This window comes from Salvelinus namaycush, chromosome 8 (assembly GCF_016432855.1).
Source record: "Salvelinus namaycush isolate Seneca chromosome 8, SaNama_1.0, whole genome shotgun sequence".
NCBI lineage: Eukaryota > Metazoa > Chordata > Actinopteri > Salmoniformes > Salmonidae > Salvelinus > Salvelinus namaycush.
In genome coordinates, this window is record NC_052314.1 from 18,306,732 (window position 1) to 18,328,026 (window position 21,295).

The following is a 21,295-nucleotide window of genomic DNA, read 5'->3' on the forward strand; positions in this document are numbered from 1 at the left end:
AAGGAATGGGCCAAAATTCACCCAACTTATTGTGGGAAGCTTGTGGAAGGCTACCCGAAACATTTGACCCAAGTTATAACAATTTAAAAGGCAATGCTACAAAATGAGTATGTAAACTTCTGACCCACTGGGAATGTGATGAAATAAATCATTCTCTCTCCTATTATTCTGACATTTCACATTCTTAAAATAAATTATGTGGTACCAGGACAACAACCTCTCCCTCAACGTCAGTAAGACCAAGGAACTGATTGTGGACTACAGGAGAAAGAGGGGGAATCACATCCCCATCTACAATCGACAGGGCTGTTGTGGATTGGGTTGAGAGCTTTAAGTTCCTTGGCGTCCACATCACTAAGAACTTAACATGGTCCACACACACACCTGCACAGTTGAAGAGGGCACGGCAGCGCCCTTTCCCTTCAGGAGGCTGAAAATATTTGGCATGGGCCCGCAGATCCTCAAAAAGTTATACAGCTGCATCATCAAGGGCATCTTGACCGCAAAGAGCTACAAAGGTGGGAGAGCTACAAAGGGTGGTGCGGACAGCCCAGTACATCACTGGGGCCGAGCTTCCTGCCATCCATGACCTCCATATCAGGCGGTGTCAGAGAAAGGCCTGAAAAATTGCCAGACTCCAGCCACAGACTGTTCACTCTGCTACCATCCGGAAAACAGTACCGGAGCATTGACTCTTGGACCAACGGGCCATAAGACTGCCAAATAGCCAGACTGCTAAATAGTTAATCAATGGTACTCAAACTACCTGCACTGACCCTACACACACTCACTAGACTTTATATACACACACCATATACATGCTCACTCACACACACTACATTGACACTCCCACACAAATTCAAACAATACACACACTTTTACACTCATTTGCTGCGGCTACTCTGTTCTTTATTTTACTCCTATTATAATCATCATCTATCTGGATGCCTAGTCACTTTACCCTGCCTTCATGAACATACAGTACCTACCTCAAGTACCTCTATGCACATTGATCTGGTACTGGTACTCCCTGTACATATCTCCAATCTTGTGTATTTTATTCCTCGTGTTAGTTACTATTACATTTTTTTTTAAACTCTGCATCGTTGGGAAAGGTTTGTAAGCAAGAATTTCACTGTAAAGTCTACACCAGTTGTATTCGGCGCATGTGAATTAAAATGGTGTTTAATGTCTCTATTCCCTTTTAAATCTCAAACTGAAGGAGAGGTTATTTTAGGTTATTTACCAGACAATTGAAGGACAGGTTATTTAAGGTTATTACCAGACTATGGTAATACTGCTCTGAATATCAACAAAAAGAGAGTGGACTGTATGGTTCCACTAATGTCCAGCCATGTAGCTTAATAGTCTAAAACCAAGAGAAACCTCTAGTCTAATAATCCTAACGCCTATAAAACAAACACATTATGTTTTTGAGACAGATGACAACACACTTTTCAATTTCCTTATCAATTTAATTAAAGTTCATTATGTTGTTGGCTTTTTTGTTTCCTTGGTCTTCCAGTATGTCATCAAGTTCCAGTCAGACCAGTATGAGGTCTCAAACAAGGATCCCCTCTGCTGGCCAGCTGGTGGTAATGTCTGCCCTCTTGGGTAGCCAGTACCCGGTATCTCTCATACCGACCAGAACCTGAGCAAAGGAGCACTGTATTTCAAACCATCGTGGAAATAACTGACAAATACATATTTAGTCACATATAACTTCGTCTCTTCCTGGAGAGTGCCAAGTGATTCTCAGCACCAGCCTTTTATAGACTGCTTGCCACTGCAGTCCCTCACAGTCAGGTAGCTTAATATTGACCCCACAAATTAGGCCCACAAAATAAAATAGTAAATGTTCCAACAACTTATCAATTAATCATTACAGTTAAATAAACCAATCAACCAGTGGATTATAATTCAACCAGCATTTGGAATCTGCTCCCACATGTCAGTGACCTAGAAAAGCATCTGGAGGAAGACAATGTGTGAAAATAAGACAAGACCAGAAAATAGTGAGAGTTAATCAGGGGTTCATACTGCCAGACAGTAGATATCTGGGCTATAGAAGTCACTGTATTCCACCCTGGTAACCGTTCCTTATCAAAACATCTCCCCATTAAAACCTTATCCTTTATGGAGGCACAGTCCACTGACCCCAGGCCAGTACGGTGGCTGGGACAGACCGGAGGAGGGGGAACTGTGGAAGTTGTCAAAGCTCATCCTCCATCTGCTGAAACGCTTCTAAGTCCTCTCGCCAATCAGCCATCATGGCTTCCACTGATTTTCTGCTAGAGTCCTTGTCAACCTCAGGCTCCTCCTCTGGCTCAGGGTTCCTCTTAATGGCAGGTCCCACATCTTCCTCAGGAGTCACTTCCTCATTGTGGGGAGCTGATTCATCCTGCTCCATAGTCCTCACGTGTGACTGGTCGAGAGTTGCTGCAGGGACAGGTGAAGTTTGGTCTGTTGAACAATCTTCCTTCTCCTCCTGAACATCCATCCCTGAAGAAGGACAGAGGGGTGAGCTCAGTCCATTTTCAACCACAATATATGAGCTGTGTCCTGCACAGTCATCCATATAGTTCCCTAGTATCCTACAATACATACACAGCCATACACCGTTTCCTACTCACTATGTATGTACATCTTACACAAGCACCTATCAGTCATTCCCAGACAGAAACAGGGCAGTGTTGCGGTTTACAAGAGGCAGCGAACAATAAATAGAATGGTACTGACGAGTCATGTGCAGAACAGACCAACAGTAATATTCTTCTGAGGGGTTCTGACATGGCCAGCTATATACACACAAGACTAACCTGCACTGAGCTGCTCTACCACACACAGAATAATGGAGGAGAAGAAAGAGATGAGGGCAATACTTACTGCTTTCCAGCAGGATGCCAGGGAGAGGTTTACCTTTGAATATAGAGGCTGCTAAACCAAAGGGTGAAGGGAAAAGAAAGAGGAAAGTTACACTGTTACAGTCCACCACAGGGAAGGAGAGGAGGAAGGAAAATGGAAAGAAGGGAGCCGTTTCCTGTATCACACATCAAACTGGGTGCTTACCATCCCCTACCTCCACTAAGGCTAGTACTGTAAAGTGGCCACAGGCCCACTATTTTGGTTCACCACTAAACCCTGAAATACTGGCCATTTTGAGATCTTTACAGAATCAAATATAGTCCCTAAAATCAGCTGAAATACCACAAAGCTATCCATATGCTGGAAAGACACTGTCCTGTCTTTGTTTAGTCACTAATGTCCAACTGCCCTCTCCAGTGGATCTAACCTCTGTCTCTGGCCTTGTCGCTCAGCAGCACCTCCACCTCCCTGTACTCCTTGAGAGCCTCCAACAGGATGTTGCCTTCCTTGTAGAAGAGGAAGAGGAGGGGCAAAGTGACGTCGTCTGTGTTGCGGCCGTCGCCGGCCATCTGGAAGAGGGGAGCAGTGTCACTGCTGCTACCCTCGTTGTCATCTGTGGAGGAGGAGGGTAATTAGCCAGGTTAAACAGGATACTATAATTAAGCAATGAGGCACAAGGATGTGTGATATATGGCCAATATACCAAGGCTAAGGGCTGTTCTTAGGCACACCCTTAGACATGGTATATTGGCCATATACCACAAACCTCCAAGGTGCCTTATTGCTATTATAAAAACTGGTTACCAAGGTAATTAGAGCTGTAAAAATAAATGTTTTGTCATTCCCGTGGTATACGGTCTGATATACCACGGCTGTCAGTCAATCAGCATTCAGGGCTCGAACCACCCAGTTTATAAATAGTAATGCATCAGTTTATTAAAGGTTATATAAAACATTCTGAAGGTGCTATGAACATTTATAAAGGTTAGAAGTATGATTATAGTTAGTGCAGCCTTCTTGAAGTAGATTCATTAAAATTGAGATCTTGTGTCAGTTGGTCCTCCTCACCGATGACGATGCCTCCGATGGCCCCAGCCTTCATGATGTGTCTGGCCTTCTCAGCAAACATACATTGGCCCCGCTGCAGCAGAGCAATGCGGCCCTGTACAAAGGCAGCGTTGCTCAGTTCCGCACAGCCACTGTAGGGTTCAGCCACTGTCACAAACCCACGAACCTACAGACAGACGGAGAGAAGGGGGGGGGGGGATGGACTTGTTCAAACATCACTCAGAACGCCGAAAATAGAGAACATCTGGCACCTAGGGACAAGACAGGAAAAACCAACAAGCAAAGGTGTCCATCCATTAGAAATTGGCACACTGAAGAAACACTCACCCCCGTGATGCTCTTGGAAAGGTCTGTGCCAAACTGCGCTGGGCCAGAAGTCAGCACCACTCTGCCGAAGAAGGGGTGGGAGACTATCTGCACAGCGCGCGGAGGGAGCTGCTCCTTCTGCTGCTGGCTGGACAGCTCCATCATCTCCTGCATGAAGCGCATGCCGTCCTCTGCTGCCACAGCACTGACCGCCTAGAGAGAGACCGAGGGAAGGGGAGAGAGAGGAAAGGAGATGGAGAAAGAGAGGAGAGGGCAGTAGATAGAGTAGGGGAAGAGACTCAGTAACTCATATGGGGGTTGGCAGTGGTCTTATGATATCATTCAAACTCTCCCGGCTTGTCCTGTGAATTAATAATTTACCTGTGTAGCGTGTTGGACCAGCTGCACTCTGCCGTCTTTAAGGTGTATAAGGCTGACTCCCATCCTCCTCAGCAGCTCCAGGTGATCGGGGTTGTTGGCCATGAAGTCCTGAGCCCTCAGAGGTGGGCGACCCATCCCCGGCTCACTGGATGAGAGGGTGGAAGGCATCAAAGTTCACATTCAGTATGGTTGTGACAGGAACAATATTCTGTTTAACATGATTCCTCACATTAGACATATACTCCCCTATGTATATATTTGGACAGTGAAGCTAAAACGTAATTTGGCTCTATACTCCAGCATTTATTCTAAGAATATAATATGTTTCTGAACACTTCTACATTCATGTGGGTAGTACCATGATTATAGATAATCATGAATGAATCGTGAATAATGATGAGTGGGAAAGTTAGAGGCATAAATATCATATCCCCTCAAAATGCTAGTGACTGCATTGTGCACTGCACTGTGAACACATTATTTACCATTAATTTCTATTGGGCACAAAATAACCTGAAACACAACAAAAACAAAGTTTGTAGAGTCGCACGCTTGATATAGTCACTGCATGCTAAGAATATGGGACCAAATACTAAATTTTTTACTAAATGTAATACACTATGAGTGAATTTGTCCAAATTCTTATGACACCTTCAAAATGGGGAGACTAAACACACTACATGACCGAAGGTATTTGGACACCTGCTCGTCAAACATCTCATTCCAAAATCATGGGCATTAATATGGAGTTGGTCCCCCCTTTGCTGCTATAACAGCCTCCACTCTTCTGGGAAGGCTTTCCACTGGATGTGGATGTTGGAACATTGCTGCAGGGACTTGCTTTCATTCAGCCACAAGAGCAATAGTGAGGTTGGGCACTGATGTTGGGCGATTAGGCCTGGCTTGCATTCAGTGTTCCAATTAATCCCAAAGGTGTTCGATGGGGTTGAGGTCAGGGCTCTGTGCAGCCAGTCAAGTTCTTCCACACCGATTTCTGTATGGACCTTGCTTTGTGTGCAAGGGCATTGTCATGCTGAAACAGGAAAGGGCCTTCCCCAAACTGTTGCCACAAAGTTGGAAGCACAGAATCGTCTAGAATGTCATTGTATGCTATAGCGTTAAGATTTCCCTTCACTGGAACTAAGGGGCCAAGCCCAAAGAGAACATGTTTCCACTGGTCCAGAGTCCAATGACAGCAAGATTCACACCACTCCAGCTTGGCATTGTGCATGGTGATTTTTATGCTTGTGTGCGGCTGCTCGGCCATGGAATCCCATTTCATGAAGCTCCCGATGAACCGTTCTTGTGCTGACATTGCTTCCAGAAGCTACGCACTTCAGCACTCGGCGCTCCCCATTCAAAGAGCTTGTGTGGCCTAGCACTTCGCGGCTGAGCCGTTGTTGCTCCTAGAAGTTTCCACTTCACAATAACAGCACTTACAGTTGACCAGGGCAGCTCTAGCAGGGCAGAAATTTGATGAACTGACTTGTTGGAAAGGTGGCATCCTATGATGGTTGAAAGTCACTGAGCTCTTCAGTAAGGTCATTCTACTGCCAATGTTTGTCTATGGAGATTGCATGGCTAAGTGATCAATTTTATACACGTCAACAACGGGTGTGGCTGAAATTTTAGCCGAATCCACTAATTTGAAAGAGGTTTCTACATACTTTTGTATATATAGTGTACATAAAGTGCATTCATTAATAAATGGTCAAACAGATATGTAAGAAGAAAAAAATCGAATAAAACAATACATTCGGTACTGTCGTCTCATAAAACATTTGATCTCAAATACAAAATGCTGGAGTATAGAGCTAAATTGTAGTTTTAGCTTCACTGTCCAAATAAATACATAGGGGGGGTGTATGTATAAATGTCCCTTACCGGTGAATGGCAGGACGGGGACAACTCTTGTCCACAGCACTCCTGATTGGATCTCGGAGGTTCCGTGGAAAGGCGGGGTCGGGGAAAAGGAGGCGTGTGTTGGGGCAGGTCCAATCAAAGTTAGAGTCATCCAACTCCTCCTCTGACTAAGACAAGAGGGGGAGAGAACAAACATGACTAACTGTATCATGTGAATATTATTAGATGTACTATCATTAGAATTCTAGCTGATCACAGCAGGTGATCTTACTACACCCACCCAAAGAGATTTGACATAGGCGGAGAGATGAGGCAGAGATGGAGCCTGTACCGTGGTGTTGGCGGGAGGAGAGGGGGCGTGAGGAGCAGTGGACAGGGACAGGGGCAGAAGGTGTGCCTCGGTGGTGAAGATATAATCCTCAACATTAAACGTCAGATCTTCCTCTTCCGCAAACAGAAGGAACAGGTACTTGAACATCTCTGCCAAGAAGAAAGAGTCCATTCTGAGAGGGGAGGAGTTAGGAAGAGAGAGGATTAGTGATATTTGGGGCAGCAGGCCAACAGAGCAGACACCACAAACTATTTTGATTGAACTACATGGCTGGCACACTGTTGCTCAGCCACTAAAACCATCCACCTCTTAACCGCCCATCATTAAATCCCTCCCCGTCCCCGGGGTATTCCCCTGGGTCTGGGCTCTCACCGGTCCTCGTGGCTCCCGGTGCGAACGTCCTTCATGGCAGCAAAGCCACAGGGGACCCGGGCAAATCGGTTCAGGTTGTCCAGCACCGTGCGGCCTACCTCCAGGTAGTAGGGGTCTTTGGTAGCCTAGAGGGGGTTCAGTGGGACCAGGGTTAGACACTGTACTACTGAATTAGGCAATAAGGAAGGCCACTAAGATCAAATGTACAGTGCATTCGGAAAGTATTCAGACCCCTCGACTTTTTCCACATTTTGTTACGTTACAGCCTTATTCTAAAATGGATTAAATTGTCCCACCCCCCCTCATCAGTCTACACACAATACCCTATGTTGACAAAGTAAAAAAAAAAAACAGGTTTCTAAAAACTGGAAATACCACATTTACATAAGTATTCAGCCCCTTTACTCAGCAGTTTGTTGAAGCACCTTTGGCAGCGATTATAACCTCGAGTCTTCTTGGGTATTTTAAAAAACGTTTTATTTATTTAACTAGGCAAGTCAGTCAAGAACAAACTCTTATTTACAATGACGGCCTACGGCTGGGCCAATTGTGCGCCTCCCTATGGGACTCGGCCGGTTGTGATACAGCCTGGATTCAAACCAGGGTGTCTGTAGTGACACCTCAAGCACTGAGATGCAGTGCCTTAGACCACTGCGCCACTCGGGAGCCCCGGGTAAGAAACTATTCTTCTCTGCAGATTCTCTCAATCTCTGTCAGGTCGGATGGGGAGCGTCACTACACAGCTATTTTCATGTCTCTCCAGAGATGCTCGATCGGGTTCAAGTCCGGGCTCTGGCTGGGCCACTCAAGGATATTCAGAGACTTGTCCCGAAGCCACTCCTGCGTTGTCTTGGCTGTGTGCTTAGGGTCGTTGTCCTGTTGGAAGGTGAACCTTCACCCCAGTCTGAGGTCCTGAGTGCTCTGGAACAGGTTTTCATCAAGGACCTCTCTCTGTACTTTGATCCGTTCATCTTTCCCTCGATCCTGACTAGTCTCCCAGTCCCTGAAAAACATCCCCACAGCATGATACGGCTACCATGCTTCACCGTAGGGATGGTGCCAGGTTTCCTCCAGATGTGACACTTGGCATTCAGGCCAATGATTTCAAGCTTGGTTTCATCAGACCAGAGAATCTTGTTTCTCATGGTCTGAGAGTCTTTAGGTGCCTTTTGGCAAACTCCAAGCAGGCGGTCATGTGCCTTTTACTGAGGAGTGGCTTCCATCTGGCCACTCTACCATAAAGGCCTGATTGGTGGAGTGATGCTGAGATGGTTGTCCTTCTGGAAGGTTCCATCTCCACAGAGGAACTCTGGAGCTCTTTCAGAGTGACCATCGGGTTCTTTGTGACCTCCCTGACCAAGAACTTTCTCCCGCAATTGCTCAGTTTGGGCAGCCAGCTCTAGGAAGAGTCTTGGTGGTTCCAAAACTTCTTCCATTTAAGAATGGTGGAGGCCACTGTGTTCTTGGGAACCTTCAAAGCTGCAGACATTTTTGGTACCCTTCCCCAGATCTGCCTCAACACAATCCTGTCTCAGAGCTCTACGGACAATTCCTTTGACTTCATGGCTTGGTTTATGATCTGAAATGTACTGCCAACTGTGGGACCTTATATAGACAGGTGTGTGCCTTTCCAAATCACGCCCAATCAATTGAATTTATCACAGGTGGACTCCAATCAAGTTGTAGAAACATCAAGGATGATCAATGGAAACAGGACGTAAAGGATGTAAATAAGGTATTTTTTTAATATATTTTTTTAATAAATGATCAACAATTTCAAACAACCAGTTTTCGCATTGTCATTATGGGGTATTGTGTGTAAATTGATGAGGAAAACATTTAATTTAATCGATTTTAGAATAAGGTTGTAACGTACCAAAATGTGGAAAAAGTGAAGTATGTATCGTTATGTCAACTTCTAGACTGCATGTCTCCACAGTCCTTACCTTGTATAGGAAATAGGTGCTCTCTGCAAACTCAGGTCTTAGTGGATGCTGAGCCCAATGTACCCTGAAATCAGTGGTGAATGCCTGGGGAAGACATAGAGAGGGGTGTTAAAGGTTACAGCCTGAGTGAGAACAAAGAAAGAGGTGGAGAGGGAGCATAAAAGAGAGCTTACCTCTGGGAGGAAGTTGTGTTTCTTGGTGACTTGATACAGCATCTCATGGGTCTCAATGGCCGGCCGGATATCTCCCTTCAACACCTGGGGGATTCATTAACAATGTTAGGAGAGTAAAAGTCTTAATTTGTCTCCCTAATCTCAGCACCAGGTCTATGTACTAAAACCCCTGCTTAGGCAGCTGGTCTGTTAGTGACGCCAGTCACCTGCAGCCCAGGGAAGAAGGCCAGGAGGGAGTCCATCCAGGTGCGAGCAGGCAGCAGAGGCTTGTGGATGTGAACGTCCAGCAGGAGAGGAGGCTGGCTGATGTACTTCATTATAGACGCATAGTGCTGGAAACACAAATAATGAGAACATTTGAGAAGCTAAGGATGAGAATCTTTAACAGCATACTTTGTGTGGATTGAACAATAAGGGCATAAAAGCATTCCATTATCCAAGCCAGAGTAAGGTTACAGTGTGTGAGGTCACTCACAATGTTGAAGCGCTGCAGAAACAGGTCATCTCCCAGGAGAATATAGGCCTTCAGCAGGTACTCATAATACGAGTCAATCCCTGCTCCCACTCCGCTGTCTGGAACAATACAACACAACAGTGTACCGTTTCATACTGCAGAAACACACTCATGTCTTTTTTCTACAAGTACAGAACATCAGCTCCTACCGCCTTTCCATTTCACTTCTATCACACCTAATACATTGTCCGTCTCTGGATAAATCAAAGGAAATCCTCCTTTATAATACAGTAGATACCAGTTATGGCCCGGGACTGGTTCCCTCTCTCACCCCTGCGGACCCACTCTCCTGAGTGGATGTTGATGGTTGTTCCCACCAGGTTGCTATTCCTCTGCCTCTTCTCCCACAGGAAGTCGAGTGCTCTCCGTGCATGGACCTGTGTAGAATACAATGAATCAATATCATTCAGACACACTGGCATCTATGATAATCAACAATGAAGGTCTAGTAGTGCTGTCTACTAGTATTAGTCCTGATCTGAACAAGGTTTAAAGTAAGAGAGATGATTGTCTATTTTTACCTCAAACACAGGGTCCCCAGTGAAGCGACTCAAGGCAGCGAACTCCAGGATAATTGTGCCAGCACAAGCTGTGCAGGTGTCCGTCTCTGTCCCCGTCCGACTCTCAGGACCCCTGATGCCATGCTTCAAGTTTACCTGTTGAGTGGAATAAAAAGGCTCAATATATTGGTCATAGACTCAAATCCACAGCTGTGTCCAAAGACATTGTTCAGGTGAACTATACAGCCATAGAAAACCTGGCTGCAGAAAACTGTAGCAGCTGTATGCAGAGCACTGAAGCAGATAATACAATTATGCAGTCATAATCGGAGAGGGCTGCGTGTGTACACAAATGCGTGTGTATGGTCAGGACATATCCCAACAGCCGTGGCCTCATGTATAGTCTGAGGGCTCACCCTGGGGTAAGGCAGGCCACTGCTGGTGTTGAAGGCAGGCAGGAGTCTGAGACCCACGTCTTTGGCCATGTGGAGCAGCTCATCCTGGTACCACTGCATGTGATACCCTGTATCCTTCAGCATCACCGCCATGGAGTGGCCCCCTAGCAGCCCTCTGGAAACATGAGGAAAGTCACAACGGTCACACAATAGTATGACGACAACCCTTCAAATTAGTGGATTCGGCTATTTCAACCACACCCATTGCTGACAAGTGTATAAAATAGCACACAGCCATGCAATCTCCATTGACAAACATTGGCAGTAGAATGTTCTTACTGAAGAGCTCACTGACTTTCAACGTGGCACTGTCATAGGATGTCACCTTTCCAAAAAAATTCTGCCCTGCTAGAGCTGCCCTGGTCAACGGTAAGTGCTGTTATTCTGAAGTGGAAATGTCTAGGAGCAACAACGGCTCAGCCGCGAAATCGCCTGTCCTCGGTTGCAACACTCACTACCGAGTTCCAAATTGCCTCTGGAAGCAACGTCAGCACAAGAACTGTTCATCAGGAGCTTCATGAAATGGGCAACCATGGCCGAGCAGCCTCACTCAGTGCTAATGTCACCATGTGCAATGCCAAGCGTCGGCTGGAGTGGTGTAAAGCTTGCAGTCATTGGACTCTGGAGCGGTGGAAACGCATTCCCTGGAGTGATGAATCACCCTTTACCATCTGGCAGTCTGATGGACGAATCTGGTTTTGGCGGATGCCAGGAGCACGCTACCTGCCCGATTGCATAGTGCGAACTGTAAAGTTTGGTGGAGGAGGAATAATGGTCTGGGGCTGTTTTTCATGGTTCGGTCTAGGCCCCTTAGGTCCAGTGAAGTTAAATCTTAACACTACAGCATACAATTACATTGTACATGATTCTGTGCTTCCACCTTAAGTGGCAACAGTTTGGGGAAGGCCCTTTCCTGTTTCAGCATGACATTACACCTGTGCACAAAGCGAGGTCCATACAGAAATGGTTTGTTGAGATCGGTGTGGAAGAACTTGAATGGCCTGCACAGCGCCCTGACCGCAACCCCATTGAACACCTCTGGTGTGAATTGGAACGCCGACTGCACGCCAGGCCTAATCGCCCAACATCAGTGCCCGTCCTCACGAATGCTTGTGGCTGAATGAAAGCAAGTCCCTGCAGCAATGTTCCATCACACATACACAGTTCGTTTGCTGTTGTATTTGTGCTGTTGCCAGTGTCTTCTGTCTGTGTCGTCTGTTTTGTCTTACATCGTTTTATTTTTTATCCCAGCCCCCATCTTCACAGGAAGCTTCTTGCCAGGCTATTGTAAATAAGATTGTTTTTCATTGACTTGCCTGGGTAAAAAAAAGAAGAATAACATTTCCATCCCCTCAATAACTGGCTTCAAGTTTTTTCTTACCCCAGCACACGGATGTTGGTCTCAAAGACAGACACCACGATGTCATTGTCCAGTCGCACATCTGTCAACACTCTCCGCACTGCTTCTTCAAACTCTGTCGTCTTGTTTAAGAGCTGGAAGTAAATACAGAATTAAATATATGAAAATCATTGTCTACCCAGAGGTTCAACAAATCCAACTAAGGAGGTTGGTAAAACAAACTAAAGATGAAACCTACCACTAGAGTGTCCAAGGTATCGATGAGGGTGAGAGAGAACCTTAAAACACACAAAGACAAATCAATCAGCATCAATTATAGTCCCTTATGGCTAGAAGATATCAACAGAGAGTTAGAGTATTCCAATGCCAGCAGGACTGTGTCTCCAGGCACTCACTTCCCCAGTGCGTCGTCCACGTCTCCCCGACTGGGCTCCAGCCCACGCACCCTCCCCCGACACGTCAGAGGCATCAGCTCATCTGCTGGGTACGCATGGTCCTGGAGAACACAACCAATAATATATATTTTTTCATATTTAACCTTTATTTAACTAGGCAAGTCAGTTAAGAACAATTTCTTATTTTACTGCCTACCCCGGCCAAACCTGGACGTCTCCCAATCACAGCCGGATGTGATGCAGCCTGGATTCGAACCAGGTACTGCAGTGCACTGAGATGCAGTGTGTTAGACCACTGCGCCACTCGGGAGCCCAATAAAGATCAATGGTAGTGTGTAGAAGTCGACCAATTATGATTTTTCAACGCCGATACCGATTATTGGAGGGCCGATACCGATTAATCAGACGATATATATATATTTGTAATAATGACAATTACAACAATACTGAATGAACACTTATTTTAACTTAATATAATAGATAAATAAAAATCTATTTAATCTCAAATAAATAACGAAACATAAATAACGAAATAATGCAAAAACACAGTGTTGGAGAAGAAAGTAAAAGTGCAATATGTGCCATGTAAAAAAGCTAACTTTTAAGTTCCTTGTTCAGAACATGAGAACATATGAAAGCTGGTGGTTCCTTTTAACATGAGTCTTCAATATTCCCAGTTAAGAAGTTTTAGGTTGTAGTTATTATAGGACTATTTCTCTCTATACCATTTGTATTTCATATACCTTTGACTATTGGATGTTCTTATAGGCACTATAGTATTGCCAGCCTAATCTCAGGAGTTGATAGGCTTGAAGTCAAACAGTGCTGTGCTTCAAAAATTGCGAAAAGCTGCTGGCAAACGGAGGAAAGTGCAGTTTGAATGAATGCTTACGAGCATGCTGCTGCCTACCACCGCTCAGTCAGACTGCTCTATCAAATTATAGACTTAATTATAATATAATAACACACAGAAATACGAGCCTTAGATCATTAATATGGTCAAATCCGGAAACTATCATTTCGAAAGCAAAACGTTTATTCTTTCAGTGAAATATGGAATCGTTCCGTATTTTATTGAACGGGTAGCAACCCTAAGTCTAATTATTGCTGTTACATTGCACAACCTTCAATGTTATGTCATAATTACGTAAATATCTGGCAAATTAATTACGGTCTTTGTTAGGAAGAAATGGTCTTCACACAGTTCGATAACGAGCCAGGCGGCTCAAACTGCTGCATATACCCTGACTGCTTGCACGGAACGCAAGAGAAGTGACACAATTTCCCTAGTTAAAAGAAATTCATGTTAACCTTTCTGAACCACCCATCCCGGATCCGGGATAATTGTCATCAGAAACGCTGACTAGCATAGCCTAGCCTAGCGCCACAGGTATATAATATAATTTCATGAAATCACAAGTGCAATATTGCAAAACACAGCTTAGCCTTTTGTTAATCCATCTGTCGTCTCAGATTTTGAAATTATGCTTTACAGCGAAAGCAATACAAGCGTTTGTGTAAGTTTATCGATCGCTCGACAAAACAATAAGTACACCTAGCATCAGGTAACTTGGTCACGAAAATCAGAAAAGCAATCAAATTAATCGTTTACCTTTGATAATCTTTGGATGTTTTCACTCACGAGACTCCCAGTTAGACAACAAATGTTCCTTTTGTTCCATAAAGATATTTTTTATATACAAATACCTCCGTTAGTTTGATGCGTTATGCCCAGGAATCCACCGGAAAGAGCACTCGCGACAACGCCGAAAAAAATCCCAAATTATATCCATAATGTCCACAGAAACATGTCAAACGTTTTTTATAATCCATCTTCAGGGTGTTTTTCAAATATCTATTCGATAATATATCAACCGGGACAGTTGGCTTTTCACAAGGACAGGGAGGAACAATGGCCGCCACTCTGAGAGCCCCCACCTATCCACTTACGCAATGTGCCCTTTCACGCTCATTCTTCAAAATAAAAGCCTGAAACTATGTCTAAAGGCATAGTTAAATAAACCTCAGTCTCTTTAGGCCACCAGGTAGGCAGTCATGCAGGTGTAGTTCTGGCAGTGGCTCCAGGCGGCCCAAAGGAAGAGGGCGGCAGCAATCATCTGCAGCGGTGAGGAGGTGTTGACACCTCAGGGAAGCCATAGAAAAAGAAGTCTGGTTGATATCCCTTTCAAATGGGCAACAGGGATGCTTAGGAACAGAGAGGTTTCAAAAACAGGATCACTTCCTGATTGGATTTTCCCCAGGTTTTAGCCTGCAATATCAGTTCTGTTTAACTCACAGACAAAAAATTTACAGTTTTGGAAACTTCAGAGTGTTTTCTATTCTAATCTGACACTTATATGCATATTCTAGTTTCGGGGGCTGAGAAATAGGCAGTTACAAATGGGTACGTTTTTTAGCCAAAAACGAAAATGTCGCCCCCTAGTGTTACGTTTTTAACATGCAAAATTAACTAAATATGCAGGTTTAAAAATACATACTTGTGTATTGATTTTAAAGAAAGGCATTGAGGCATTGATGTTATGGTTAGGTACACATTGGTGCAACGACAGTGCTTTTTTCGCGAAATGCGCTAGTTAAATCATCACCCGTTTGGCGAAGTAGGCTGTGATTCGATGAGAAAATAACAGGCACCGCATCAATTATATGCAACGCAGGACAAGCTAGATAAACTAGTAATATCATCAGACCATGTGTAGTTAACTAGTGATTATGTTAAGATTGATTGTTTTATATAAGATAAGTTTAATGCTAGCTAGCAACTTACCTTGGCTTCTTGCTGCCCTCGCGTAACAGGTAGTCAGCCTGCCACGCAGGCTCCTCGTGGAGTGCAATGTAAGGCAGGTGGCTAGAGCGTTGGACTAGTAACCGGAATGATGCAAAAACGAATCCCCGAGCTGACAAGGTAAAAATCTGTCGTTCTGCCCCTGAACAAGGCAGTTAACCCACCGTTCCTAGGCCGTCACTGAAAATAATAATGTGTTCTTAACTGACTTGCCTAGTTAAATAAAGGTGTATAAAAATAAAAATATAAAAAAGGCCACAATCAGTGTCCAAAAATACCGATTACCGATTGTTATGAAAACTTGAAATCGGTCCCTAATTAATCGGCCATTCCGATTAATCGGCCGACCTCTAGTCCGGACCTCTGGCAGTCTCTATGGGGGTGCCACAGGGTTCAATTCTCGGGCCGACTCTCTTCTCTGTATACATCAATGATGTCGCTCTTGCTGCTGGTGATTCTCTGATCCACCTCTACGTTGGACACTGTGTTAACCTCTAACACCTCCCAAACCCGGATCCGGGAGCACCCCCATCAGTAGAAAAGCTACTAGCATAGCCTAGCATAGCGTCACAAGTAAATACTAGCATCTAAATATCATTAAATCACAAGTCCAAGACACCAGATGAAAGATACACTTCTTGTGAATCCAGCCACCATTTCTGATTTTTAAAATGTTTTACAGGGAAGACACAATATGTAAATCTATTAGCTAACCACGTTAGCAAAAGACACCGTTTTTCTTACTCCACCATTTTTTCACTCCATCAGTAGCTATCACCAATTCGACCAAATAAAGATATAAATAGCCACTAACCAAGAAGAAACTTCATCAGATGACAGTCTGATAACATATTTATTGTATTGCATATGTTTTGTTAGAAAAATGTGCATATTTCAGGTATAAATCATAGTTTACCATTGCAGCCACCATCACAACTCGACTAGAATAACTACAGAGAGCAACGTGTATTACCTAATTACTCATCATAAAACATTTCTTAAAAATACACAGCGTACAGCAATTGAAAGACACAGATCTTGTGAATCCAGACAATATTTCAGATTTTCTAAGTGTTTTACAGCAAAAACACAATATATCGTTATATTAGCATACCACATGTGCAAACATCACCCCAGCATTGATTCAAGGCAAAAAGAGCGATAACGTTATCACCACCAAAATATATTAATTTTTTCACTAACCTTCTCAGAATTCTTCAGATGACAGTCCTGTAACATCATATTACACAATACATATAGAGTTTGTTCGAAAATGTGCATATTTAGCGGCACAAATCGTGCTTATATAATGAAAATAGTGTCCAACTACTCAAGCAATCTGTCCGGCGCCATCTTGGAAAGACACCTATTTTTATCGAAAACTATTCATAAACTTGACTAAAAAAAATACAGGTTGGACAGCAATTGAAAGACAAATTAATTCTTAATGCAATCGCTGAATTACATTTTTAAAATTAACCTTACTGCGCAATACAGGGTGCGCTAAAGCGAAGCTACCCAAAAATTAATGGCGGCTTATGCATTTAACATTTTTCAACAGAACAACGATTTATCAGCATAAATAGTTCTTACTTTTAGATGAACTCCCATCAGAATCTTGGGAAAGGTGTCCTTTGTCCAGAACCATCGTCTTTTGGTCGAAAGATGTCCTCTTGTCCTGTCGAAATGGCCACTAACGTTCGGCATGTACCGGAAAAGTGTCCAACTCTTGAAAGTGCGTCACAAAGAAATGCCAGAAAATCGCAATAAACTGCTATAAACTGCTATAAGTCGGTTTAAATTAACTACCTTATGATGTCTTTAACAACTATAACGAATAAAAACATGACCGGAGATATAGAACTGGCTAAACCAAAGCTTGGAAGGAGGCCAGTCCGACGTCCATTGTGCGTCAGGCGCACGGTTGAAAAGAAAGGTACTTCCGCTCCAGGATCTTATATAAGGTCCCAGATTGCGCAATCGACTCCATTCAAATTGTCACCACTTACTGACATCTAGAGGAAGGCGTATGCAGTGTTTGTAGCCCCACAGCGTTCACAGGGACTTAAACTGACCTGGGAACAGGGACCACGATTTCAGAAATCTCACTCCCTGGCAGGAAAAGTGCTGCAGAATGAGTTCTGTTTCACTCAGAGACATAATTCAAACGGTTTTAGAAACTAGAGAGTGTTTTCTATCCAATAGTAATAATAATATGCATATTGTACGAGCAAGAATTGAGTACGAGGCAGTTTAATTTGGGGACCAATTTTTCCAAGATCGAAATAGCACCCCCCATAGGCTCAAGAAGCTAACCTCCAGACGAGCTTCAATGCCATACAACTCTCCTTCCGTGGCCTCCAACTGCTCTTAAATGCAAGTAAAACTAAATGCATGCTGTTCAACCGATCACTGCCCGCACCTGCCCGCCCGTCCAGCATCACTACTCTGGACGGTTCTGACTTAGAATATGTGGACAACTACAAATACGTAGGTGTCTGGTTAGACTGTAAACTCTCCTTCCAGACTCACATTAAGCATCTGCAATTCAAAATTAAATCTAGAATCGGCTTCCTATTTCGCAACAAAGCATCCTTCACTCATGCTGCCAAACATACCCTCGTAAAACTGACCATCCTACCAATCCTCGACTTTGGCGATGTCATTTACAAAATAGCCTCCAACACTACAAATTGGATGCAGTCTATCACAGTGCCATCCGTTTTGTCACCAAAGCCCCATACACTACCCACCACTGCGACCTGTACGCTCTCGTTGGCTGGCCCTCGCTTCACTCTCGTCACCAAACCCACAGGCTCCAGGTCATCTACTAGTCTCTGCTAGGTAAAGCCCCGCCTTACCTCAGCTCACTGGTCACCATAGCAGCACCAACTCGTAGCACGCGCTCCAGCAGGTATATCTCACTGGTCACCCCTAAAGCCAATTCCTACTTTGGCCGCCTTTCCTTCCAGTTCTCTGCTGCCAATGACGGGAACGAACTGCAAAAATCACTGAAGCTGGAGACTCATATCTCCCTCACTAGCTTTAAGCACCAGCTGTCAGAGCAGCTCGCAGATCACTGCACCTGTACATAGCCAATCTGTAAACAGCCCATCGAACTACCTCATCCCCATACTGTATTTATTTATTTATCTATCTTGCTCCTTTGCACACCCGTATATCTACTTGCACATTCATCTTCTGCACATCTACCATTCCAGTGTTTAATTGCTATATTGCAATTACTTCGCCACCATGGCCTATTTATTTCCTTAACTCTCTTATCTTACCTCATTTGCACATGCTGTATTATAGACTTTTTGTTTTCTACTGTATTATTGACCGTATGTTTGTTTATTCCATGTGTAACTCTGTGTTGTTGTATGTGTCAAACTGCTATGCTTTATCTTGGCCAGGTCGCAGTTGCAAATGAGAACTTGTTCTCAACTAGCCTACCTGGTTAAATAAAGGTGAAAAAAAAAAAAAAATGAGTACCAGTACATCTCAACAGAACATCTAAAATGTTTTGCATTATTAGATTGTTGCTAAACCACTCTCCCAGTTATGTGAAGAGGGCAGGTGGTGACGAGACTTACCATATAATTGGAATAAGCATGGTCAAACATCTCAACCACTTGGTTCCTTGACGGGAAACAAAGAAAGAACAAGTCAGTTTAGCTCAAACTATTTTAGTCTGAACTTGCCACACATCTAGCCCAGGACCAGGCATCTTTCTTACTCACCTCAGCTTGAGCTTCTCCTCTCGTGACATAGACTGTCCCAGCCTGCATAAGTTGCTCAGCAATAGCAGCAACAATAGGGTCGACATTGTTGCAGGGTGAAACCAGAACACCGTCCACATAGCTACAACCTAGCTCTCTCAGTCAAGTACAACTATAACCTATCATCACATTAATATAGGCCTAGACACCAAAAGTCTCTGATAAACACAACCACACTCAGATCTTATGTGCACATATTCAGAACCAGAAAATACTTCAGGCCCAGTTACTGTCTGGTCCAATGGTTAATGAATGCATCCCAATACCACATTGAGGCAGTGCTGTTTATAAGGCCCACAATACTGTTACTAATCAGCTTGTTGATGCCAATTTAGACACCATCTATGACTCACTTGTCCTCTCCAATGTCATACAGTACAAATCCAAGTTATGGTTGAGGTGTGACAAGGGGTTGGACAAACAACTGTATCAAAAATCCAAAGTCAGGCTAACATAACAAGCAATCTATATATTTGACCATTTGCAGGAATGCTGTAGCTATTATGTAAACTGATAGTGATCTGTCATAGGATGCGTCTCATAATCGAAGACCAAGCTCCGGTGGTGTAAAGTACTTAACTCGTTTTGGGAGGTATCTGTACTTTACTATTAATACTTTTTACTTCACTACATTCCTAAAGACAATAATGTACTTTTTACTCCATAGATTTTCACTGACACCCAAAAGGACAGGAAAAGTGTCCAATTCACACACTTATCAAGAGAACATCCCTGGCCATCCCTACTGCCTCTGATCTGGCAGACTCACTAAACACAAAGTTTGTAAATTACGTCGGAGTGTTTAGTGTGCCCCTCGCTATCCGTAAAATAAAACTATAACATCGTGCTGTCTGGTTTGCTTATTATAAGGAACGTGAAATGATTTATATTTTAACTTTTGATTCTTAAGTATATTTAAAACCAAATATTTAGACTAACTCAAGTATTATTTTGCTGGGTGACTAACTTTTACTCTGTCATTTTCTATGAAGGTATCCTTACTTTACTCAAGTATGACAATTGGGTACTTTTTCCACGACAGCAAAGTTCTATCAAGCCGTTAACACATGCTCCTTCCTTGACTGAGAGTCCAGTTCCTTAGAACCATGTTCACCTGCTGGTCACACACTCTGACACACACGACACCGGGACCTACAGCAGCGTGTAACACGTTGGCAAAGCTTCAGTCAACACAAAACATGATTCACATACTGCTAATCCCCGCTGTCTAACGTTTCCTAACGAACGGGCAATCACATTACTCAATACTGACAGAATAACGTTATTCCTCAAGCCAATCAAAACAAACTGTCGTTCCTTATTAACGTTTCTTGACACCCGTGACTTTTTGAGTTAGCAGCTACCATAAAAGCCTACTGCCAGGAATACTGGCAAGCTGAATAGGTAAATGATCTCGCTTTCTGATTAGACTAACAAATAATTAGCTAATCATTATATATATATATATTTAGTTAATTCCTATATATTATCACAACAGTAACGTTAACTGGCTATAACCTTTAACGTTACCGTCGCTATCGACAAACAATAGCCCCACAGAGAAGCGCCAGCTAGCTAATGGCGCTAGCTATCGGTATTTTCCTGGAACAATTAGGATTATATCCATGAAGCAAGATAGACTGTTGTTATATCCTCCTCCTTAGACAGCTCTCTTCTTTCGTTAGCCAGTTTTTGATGCGCATAGCCAGCTACAGTAGCTAGCTACCCAGCTGGGCCGGTAAACGACAGTCCGAAAACAAGCGAAGTAGGAAAGGCGCCGGGTCACTTTCGGCCGTTGAGTTAGTGTATTTGTTCTTCTTGTTATACAGGAAAATATTTGGTAGTTTTATGTTGCTTTAATGATGGACCTTCAGCCGCCAGCTGGCCGTCAAAGAAAAGCGAGTAGTGCTGTTTAGAAGATAAATGTCAACATCCGCATCCGGTTAGGTTTTGGTATCCACCCCTCTGCCCCGCCCAACACCTAAATGTAGTTTTGTTATGCAGTATTATCATATCTACACTACTTCAGTCGTTATACATTTGGGGAGAATATTCTTTATAAAATTAGATGGCAACATACATAACGGTTGACATTTGTTAGTTCCTTGAATATTTGGCAGACATCCGAGTGAATCTTCCACCATTTTTGATATTCACTAAATTTCCCATCTAGCCTAGCGA

The 21,295-nt window shown here is 43.6% G+C and overlaps 1 protein-coding gene across 5 annotated transcripts; it reads right to left on the minus strand.

The window, feature by feature from the left end:
- Positions 1-1,460: 1,460 nt before the first annotated feature.
- Positions 1,461-21,038, minus strand: LOC120052471 (ER degradation-enhancing alpha-mannosidase-like protein 3). Of its 5 annotated transcripts, none has more exons than XM_038999404.1 (21): positions 19,076-21,038; positions 18,929-18,974; positions 12,530-12,630; positions 12,373-12,412; positions 12,156-12,268; positions 10,736-10,889; positions 10,341-10,475; positions 10,091-10,196; positions 9,781-9,878; positions 9,512-9,637; positions 9,306-9,389; positions 9,133-9,216; positions 7,187-7,311; positions 6,815-6,986; positions 6,505-6,650; positions 4,621-4,765; positions 4,261-4,452; positions 3,934-4,099; positions 3,293-3,478; positions 2,887-2,934; positions 1,461-2,502 (listed from the first exon to the last, which is right to left on the minus strand). In XM_038999404.1, the coding sequence occupies exons 1-21, from the start codon at positions 19,192-19,194 to the stop codon at positions 2,213-2,215; spliced, it is 2,676 nt and encodes an 891-aa protein (XP_038855332.1). In that variant the 5' UTR covers positions 19,195-21,038; the 3' UTR covers positions 1,461-2,212. The 5 variants fall into 5 exon arrangements, with proteins under 5 accessions (XP_038855332.1, XP_038855329.1, XP_038855331.1 ...); XM_038999401.1 differs by having other exon boundaries at positions 6,764-6,986; XM_038999403.1 differs by having other exon boundaries at positions 10,058-10,196.
- Positions 21,039-21,295: the final 257 nt, after the last annotated feature.

What these genes read in the sequence shown, in the direction of transcription:
- LOC120052471 (XM_038999400.1), bottom strand. Translation starts at nt 19,194, where the DNA reads ATGTGGACGGTGTTCTGGTTTCACCCTGCAACAATGTCGACCCTATTG. An exon ending in CCTATGTCAAATCTCTTTGG is followed by an intron (nt 6,651 to 6,763) that starts GTGGGTGTAGTA and finishes CTCTTGTCTTAG; the next exon opens with TCAGAGGAGGAGTTGGATGA. An exon ending in CCCCGTCCTGCCATTCACCG is followed by an intron (nt 4,766 to 6,504) that starts GTAAGGGACATT and finishes CCTCTCATCCAG; the next exon opens with TGAGCCGGGGATGGGTCGCC.